The 8,400-nt window shown below is 42.0% G+C and overlaps 1 protein-coding gene across 4 annotated transcripts; it reads left to right on the top strand.

Annotated features, from left to right (window-relative positions):
• The first annotated feature begins 2,740 nt into the window (after positions 1-2,740).
• Positions 2,741-6,684, top strand: LOC118403609 (potassium channel regulatory protein-like). Of its 4 annotated transcripts, XM_035802380.1 has the most exons (6): positions 2,741-3,297; positions 4,444-4,489; positions 4,723-4,730; positions 4,777-4,833; positions 5,296-5,447; positions 5,750-6,684. In XM_035802380.1, exons 4-6 carry the CDS (start codon positions 4,822-4,824, stop codon positions 6,339-6,341), a joined length of 756 nt encoding a protein of 251 aa, XP_035658273.1. In that variant the 5' UTR covers positions 2,741-3,297; positions 4,444-4,489; positions 4,723-4,730; positions 4,777-4,821; the 3' UTR covers positions 6,342-6,684. The 4 variants fall into 4 exon arrangements, with proteins under 4 accessions (XP_035658273.1, XP_035658274.1, XP_035658272.1 ...); XM_035802381.1 differs by having other exon boundaries at positions 2,743-3,297; positions 4,727-4,833; XM_035802379.1 differs by having other exon boundaries at positions 2,743-3,297; positions 4,723-4,833.
• Positions 6,685-8,400: the final 1,716 nt, after the last annotated feature.

The following is an 8,400-nucleotide window of genomic DNA, read 5'->3' as shown; positions in this document are numbered from 1 at the left end:
ATTCAGGCAATTAGAGGGGCTAGATTCAGGCAATTAGAGGGGCTAGATTCAGGCAATTAGAGGGGCTAGATTCAGGCAATTAGAGGGGCTAGAATCAGGCAATTAGGGGGGGGGGGTCGTTACTAAAACACAACCAGTAGATTTCTATCGAGAACGACGATCGACACGCCTTTAAGTCGATTCGTTCACATGCAAAGTACCCAATTACCACGTACTGATCTAGCGGCACGCGAGGGACAGAGATGATTAGTTCACACCTATTGTATGACGATTTTTCGTTGAGCTGTCTTTTAATAGTTTGCTAGTTATTTGGAGTCGAACGTTATATTTCGTAATTCCACATTCTTACCTTGTACTGAGTTAGAACTACGTACCATGATTACGTTACGTTCAATTTTCGAAATACAACTAACGTTACGTATGTATGGAGACTATATATTGTGCCTATTTAACTAGGATTGTCTGAAAGGTCTCTCTTCCATTTGTTTCCTTTTCACAGACGAGTTGCGAATGTTTGCAAACCACACCGCCAGATCTGTAAGGTTTCACAAATATACTACCAGTATCACTTCAATATATTTCAATGAATACACAGAAAAGGTTATGATGGAATGTACACAAGAAGCAAAGCCTTATGAAAGCAAAATTTCAATATGAACGACCGTATAAGTGATAAATAGTGAAATATTATCGAAAAAAAGTACACCAACTTGGATTCGAACCCGAGACCATAAGTTAAAAAGTCTACCCGTTAATCCACTACGCCACGATACATTTCTATGTGAATAGGTGTGCTAATACAACTGAAATGACGGAGCGCGTGATAATACGAGACAAAAATTGTGGCAGGTCCATCATTTCAAAAATCTGAAGTCGTCAGATCTCTCTAGTCTCTTCACCTTTTGGTCATCAAAGTTAAAATTTTAACCGTTAGAAATAGAACAAGGAGGACACGTTATATAGATCAACTGTGTGAACCTCCCGCACAGTATCTGCTTGGTGTGAGTGTATGACATTTACATGATAGACAGGGTGAGAATGACCCGCCACTCATTCGGGCTATTCACACCGTAGTAATTGTCGTTGACCGGTCCTCGCTAGAAAGTTACTGGGTGTGGTTTAGTGTACACGGTTGGGGTGGGCTAGAGCTAGGCAATTAGAGGGGCTAGAAGCGCTGAAAACCACTGAAAAATCATGACCAGAGCAAGTCCATAACAAAAAATATCGAAAACGGAATTTCCGCTACAGTACCATAACACGCCACTGGAGCGCCCTACTTAAACAATCCATCCTTGCGTTCTACTCTCTAGCTATCTTGCTGACAAGCCCTCTATTTCACGGAGGCAATTAACCAATTGAAATAAAGCGGAGGAAAATATCTTTAAAATGTGCACAGTACTATATCTACAGGACGTATTCCGTAAAAAGAGACCAAATCATCCATACATTGATATAGTGTAACTCATATACTATTATCGATCAGAAACATTTTGCAGCTCTAAATGTAGGGCATATTAGCCTTGTACTGTTGTGGTTTTAAAGTAAGTTGTTTGCTGCCATAAATTGTACCGTGAAAGATTGTCAAGCAACGAGGTTCAATCTATTGTAAGAGACAGCGATCAGTAATTGCAATAGTGTGAAAAGAGGTTCGTAATGGTTTTATGTTCTTGGTTGTCGCGTTTTTTTTATCCTGCGTCAAGCCTATCTGCCCCTTAGTTTAACCCCGAACATAAAACACCATTTCCTCCAAACCACCATTAAACCATCGCGAACATTTCTCATTTACAGTAACGTTAAATAAGACGTATGACACTCACCAGGGGACGCACACCCCAGTCCAACGCCAGCATTCTCATGCACTGCAGAAAGACAGGGTCGCCGAAGATTTGGTGCTGTTGGCTGTTGTACCGAGTTTGAACGTGACTTTCTTGTATGGGAAAGCCTGGATCACTGTAGTTAGCCTCCTTTGTTTGTTACCTTTGTACCGTTGGCTGCCGTACCGAGTTTGAACGAGATGATCTAGCCTGGGAAAGCCTGGATCTCTGTAGTGTAGTTAGCCTCCTTTGTTTGCTCAGGGCCAAGGTCAATTAAAAAAAATTACGTCATGCCCAGGAGAGGGCATTAGGGCCACGGAGCACAGATAGAAAACAGATGCAGACATTTGGGGCACGTGCTTGTGCATGGAAGTCCATTTGGAAAACGGAAAAGCAGGTGAATAACATCAGCGTTGATAAATCAGTAAATTAATGTTTCCTTCTTTCCACACAGTCAAAAGTTCTCTATGTTTATAAGACTGGAGATTTTTTTGTAGCGAAACTGAATTACTGTATACGTTTTCGGGCCCCATAGACCAAATTTGTACTATATCACGATTCCTTGTCTGGAAACGCCGAAATTTCGTTTCATGACGATAAGTGCCTCTTAGCGACATTCACCAAACTGCACAAGTTTACATGATTGTTTACGAAGGTAAAAATGTGTTCTGAGGCCGAACTAGGCTGTGCGAATGCCATAACAGCAACCCATATTGCTAAACTATATTTCTGTAAATACAAATGGTCGCGGTGGATTAATGTTCGCGGTTTTCGCGGTGACCGCTTCACCGCGAACTTAAAACCACCGCGAACATTTTCCTATTATTGTATTGGACTGCATTCTATGGTGTTACCGCGAACTTAAAACTACCGCGAAGAGTCCTTTTTCCCGCTACCGCGAAATTAAATCCCCGCGAACTTAAATCCCCGCGAACTTAAATACATTTACAGTATACCCAACCCTCTGTTTATGCAAAAGCGACATCTGTCAACAAGAACTCAAACTGCATTCCGATGTTTCATTGCGGAAAAATCTAAAATCCGGATCCAATTCTAGTTAGCGCTTGCCAGAAATATTAGTACACAGTGCAGGTCAAGGTGGCAAAAGCCATAACCGTTGTGGAATGTTTCGGGTTCATTCATGAGTACTATACAAAGTGAAACTAGAGGCTAAAATGATACGAATGCCGTCACCCCTATTTCTTAGACTCATTTGGATGCGTCCATTTATCTAGGTCATCTGGGGGCGTGGCTTTTCTGTTGCAAAATTGACAAAAGAATCCCTCTACAAACAGCCTAGTCCTAGAAAAGCCGATCTACCCCTTTTATCAGATTTCAAACCTTCGCCTACCAATGCAACGGTACAAGATCCCTTTAAAGGACTCTCCATCTCTGCATCTGAGGTCAAGAGGTTCGTTATTTCTGAGCGGGCCACTGGAATACGTGTTGGCGATTATAGATACGCCGGGATCTACATAATTTAGTAAGTATCGACGATCTCTCATTGTTCAGTGGGTAACAGCTGAAGTGTGTTGTGTCTTATTTGCTATTAGGTAATTGTTAATATTTTAGCCCGCTTTTGTGCGACGTAGGGGACTCCTGGGGGGGGGGGGGGTTAGCTTCTGTTGCATTGTTTGCGTGCAATACACATCTGGTATGATTGCTATTTTGCTTCTTGTTTTGCAACGTCGACTGGCTGCAAAATGCTTTATTACAATGGGACTACATAGTACATAGAAAGATTGTCAGGTACACCTGGCCAAAAGGTACACCGTTATAAATGATGAAACGCCCGCCCAAAGGTATCACGTGGAGACTGCGCTATGTGATCACTGTATTCCCCATGGGAATTACGGGTAAGGGATACCACGGATAAACAAGGCAGAGGCTAACGTACGTAACGGCACGGCGTCGTGAATGCTAGCTGCTATGGCTACATATATGAATTTTGTATTTTGTCTTCTGTCTGTGTTTCTTGTGAGCTGGACGAAGAAAAGGGTGGGAAATTTATTAGTAATTACAAGGAGGTTACATAAAGACCTCCTTGGTAATTACATGACCAGAAGCTACAAAATAATGTCTAATTGACCTACCAAAAGCTCCTCGGTGGCAGTACGATCCCGGGCATTTATACCGGAAAAACAACACGGTACAAAACATGGGAATAACTGGTGAGTTAAAACGTTGTAGTCTTAAAAAAACACAATTCGTTTACTAATCATAAGGGGCAAAACCCAATTACTGAAATTCGTTTTATTCCAGGCCGGCCCTAATCCTCCCGGGCTATTTTGCATTATTAGGGAGTGACCTGTGTTACAATAGGCCATTCCAAAAAAATGTGATGTACCTTTCTCCAAATACTCCCCTCAGGGTTTTTTTTTTGGAATGGCCCGGATCAGCACTGAACCGTCCCGATACTGTTAAAGATGTTCCATTTTTGTTTGTATGACCTCAAGCGTTATCGTGACCCCCGCTAGTGTTTACTTGACCCCATGTGTTCCCATGACCCGTAATGTTTACATGACGCAATCAAGGGTCCAGACAGAAGAGTGGCCAGTTGGGTCGCTTTCGTATCAGCCAGTATTGCTGCAAGCGAGTTTATGTACTGCGTACACTCATTTATTTGCAGGTCCGACCTCTCTCCGTTGCAAGAAGGAATAGTTCGACAATATTCGGTGAGCAATTGCACTGACTTACCGCTTTCTTTGCTTATAATGTATTGATGTGCAGTACCGTGTACATAATACCAGTTTTTATCTGTTTATGTCTAAAATTTAACAGCTCATAATTGTTGCGTGATCACTGGTGTGGTGGCGTTGTAATAATAGTAGTTGTGACACCACTGTCCATGTGTGTATGTCTCATTTGCAATTTTGTCCCGGGCTTGACAAATGTTTTGTTTTTGCAGATAGACGAGGCTTGTGTGAAGAATTGGGCTGGTTTTGGAGTGGGATCTTGAAGTGCACAGATCACCAAACGTCAGTAGAAGGCACATTTATAGATCATCATGGAAAACCAGGTACCTACATAATTTATAATGCCCTAGCCTCCATAGCACTGCTCTCTAGGGCCTTTTTGGGGGGCTCATAATACAATTTTGCTGGCTATTTCTTTTTGTACTGGGTCTCTGTTTGCTGGCCTTTTCTGACTGCCGGCCCTGCAGCAATCAGTGACCCAGTACAAAAAGAAATGGCCAGCAAAAGCGTATTATGAGCCAATAAAAGGCCATAGAGAGCCTGCTATGGAGGCTAATAATGCCCGATTCTTCTTCTTCGTCGTGTCATGCCCGATAAATACGTAAACTACGCGTACGGAACTAGTGATACGTCTGGATTACTAGGCACTAACAGACATTTTTCAAGCCGGCTATTACACCACATGGCAACATTTTCTTCATTCCTGGCCTGTACGCAACACCACAACAAATTTGCCTTTTCCACACCTTCATTCGTAACAGAGTTAAATGTTGTCCTGTTCTCAGTTACCGAAAGTGGTGCCGCTGAACGTCGGAGGTCGGCATTTCTCCACCTTCCTGTCCACCCTGGTGAGGGACGAGGGTTCCATGCTGGCCGCCATGTTCAGTGGGCGGCACCAGGTAGAGAGGGACAAGGACGGCTGTTACTTCATCGACAGGTAATTAGCGGAATATTTTATTCTAAGACGTGTATTGTGTATAGACGTATTTGGATCCGGACTCCAGATGATGTAAACTGTATCTCTATTTTATACTTTGTTTTACCCCTTCCCCCATGAAGGCAACTAAAAAAAAGCGACCTGCGGGCAAATTTGATCTTTCATGAATAAACAAATGTTCAAACAAACCATAAGTACGCTCACAAAAAGAAACCATTGAACGGTTACTGGTGTTTACTCTTCTACTGTTATGTGTCTTTTAGTATTTATTACGTTAATGACAAAATTGCTGTTGCATGCAGGGATGGACGTGCCTTCGCGCACATTCTGGAGTTCCTGCGACACGCTAAGCTGCCACCACCTAACTATGCCCGGGAGGTGTACATAGAAGCGCAGTACTTCGGTCTCCAGGTTCTTGCAGACAAACTTGCTCAATTCAAAGATGTCCGCGAGGAGATAGCCTTCAAGGAGCAACTTTTCAAGTCTCAAGACATCGAGATGCTAGCAGAAAGAGTTCTCATGGCTTTACCTGCGGTCATTACCGGTACTACAAAGGTAGCACTTTTGATGGACAGCGGTTGGAAGGCTAGAAGTAAAATCGGTGACGTAGCACCCGACATCGTTCCCGCGAGATTTCTCGAGAACGAGTCTTGGCAGACACACGAGTGCCTGCAAGGCGACAACAAGGACTGTATCGAACCTCTTTGCTCCGACGACCTTGGCGTAAGAGTCGCGTTGGTGCAGCAGTACTTGCAGAAGCGAGGGTACGAGGTCAGTACAGAGCTGGAGACTTGCAAGTTTTCTTTAGAGCAGGGCAAGAAGTCCGTCTGGTCCGATCTCATGACTTTGGACGTGTACTGTGGCGTATACGGGGTCATATTCACAATTGGTTGAACGGAGACGAACGACGTTCTACTCACTGGATTTAAACATGTGTCCATTGGATTACTAGCAAAGTATTCGTTACCAAACGCTTAACTCCTGATTTTTTAAAGGTTAACGTTGAGTGTGTACTATTTGATATTTTTCCATCGGGTGAGGATTCGGACTTGCGCTTTCAAATACATGTTGTTTTGTATTATGTGTCTCTTACACGTTTATTATGTTTTGTTACAACTTGATATCAATTTGTGTTTGTTTAGTAAGTGCATTTTGTTCATATGCATGTTCTTGTAAATATGTTTAGTGGTGGCGATGATATACGTTTATCAACTTGAAAGCATCACTACTAAATGTTTTTAAAAACTATATTTAGGGTATTTGGCTAGATTTAATGGCATTTCTAGCATTTAAAGATCCATTTGGATACTATGAAATCAGAAATGCCAAAAAATTGTGTAGTTGTTTATTGTAACCAGGCATCTTATTGTAACGAAACGTTACGAGTATCATTCTTGATTTTAACCTCCTTGTTCTCAGGGATACAGTAGATACGTTAACCCCGATTTTTGCACTATTCCGAAGCGCCTCCTAGTGATATTTGGAGGTACTACTGCAAATACTAACGACGGAGGTTTATTCTACTTTTATCGACATACTTATTAGATGTTATTTCTATCATAGATAGAAGATAGACAAACAGTTATTTAGGGAAAATGACATCACTCATTTTAATTCTTAACATAACATTTCAGGAATGCTTGAATACTATCAATGACATTATATGTTATGTAAGTTTAACTTAGAAAATGATATATTTACGATAATAATGTAAACATGTATCTTATGTAACTTAGGGATAAGATTATGTAGTTGTTTTGTATTTCTCACATGATTAGCCCCACGCCCCCCCCCCTAGATGTTTACGGTCCCGGTTACAGGGACTTAACTTTAAACGCCAATAACTCGTCAACTATGCTTGCAATCCGAAAATGGATTGCAGTGTTCAACTCCCCACCAAGAGACCTATCGAATGGTAACGTAGTTTGTCTATTTCTAACACTTTTTAAAAATCGACATTTTTGGTCGCGGTTACAGGACCCTAGCCTTAAACGCGAATAACTCGCCAACAACGCATGCAATCCGAAAATGGATTGCAGTGTTCAACTCCCCACCAAGAGACCTATCGAATGGTAACGTAGTTTGTCTATTTCTTAACACTTTTTAAAAATCGACATTTTTGGTCGCGGTTACAGGACCCTAGCCTTAAACGCGAATAACTCGCCAACAACTCATGCAGTCCGAAAACGGATTGCAGTGTTCAACTCCCCACCAAGAGACCTATCGAATGGTAACGTAGTTTGTCTATTTCTAACACTTTTAAAAAATCGACATTTTTGGTCGCGGTTACAGGACCCTAGCCTTAAACGCGAATAACTCGCCAACAACGCATGTAATCCGAAAACGGATTGCAGTGTTCATTTCCCCACCAAGAGGCCTATTGAATGGTACCATAGTTTGCGACACTTTTTTAAAAATCGACATTTTTGGTCGCGGTTACAGGGACTTTGCTAGAAAAATAATTAATCCAGAAGGACAATAGATATTCGTAATGTACTCCGGCTTCTGACCGCTAACGTTTTTACCGGTTTACGACGACCCTAGACGACGTCAAATTAAGTATGTGTCGAATGAGAAACAAACAAACAAACCCAAACAGGGGCTTGATCTATAATGATATTCAAGATATTTCAAGTTCCGGAAATTTCAACCCTGCGTCTCCTAAACATTGAAACCTGAACGTGGTGTTTGATATTCAAGAAAGGTTGTGAGCTTTTACGCCCTCAGCTCAACGTCCAAACAGCTTTCACCCTTAATGTTTGTAGATGCCGTTTTGGGTTTGTTTTCTGCGGGGAACTCCTTAATGGGCACACTTTTAGATCTTGAGTGGCCTTTTCCCGGGGAGGGTCACTTGAAGCATCGATTGGAGGTCACTCCAACGTGCTTCATCTGGTGGAGAAAGTTAGGATGAAGAAAATTTGACGTGGCTTCTAATGCAGTTTGAGTAGACAAG

This window comes from Branchiostoma floridae, chromosome 16, assembly GCF_000003815.2.
Source record: "Branchiostoma floridae strain S238N-H82 chromosome 16, Bfl_VNyyK, whole genome shotgun sequence".
Lineage (NCBI taxonomy): Eukaryota > Metazoa > Chordata > Leptocardii > Amphioxiformes > Branchiostomatidae > Branchiostoma > Branchiostoma floridae.
The sequence above is the reverse complement of the archived record's forward strand: the minus strand, read 5'-3'. Positions and strand labels throughout refer to the sequence as shown.

Bases quoted from the DNA above. Each gene is read 5' to 3' on its own strand.
- LOC118403609 (XM_035802380.1), top strand. The intron at 5,448-5,749 runs GTAATTAGCGGA...TGTTGCATGCAG, and splicing joins GGCTGTTACTTCATCGACAG to GGATGGACGTGCCTTCGCGC.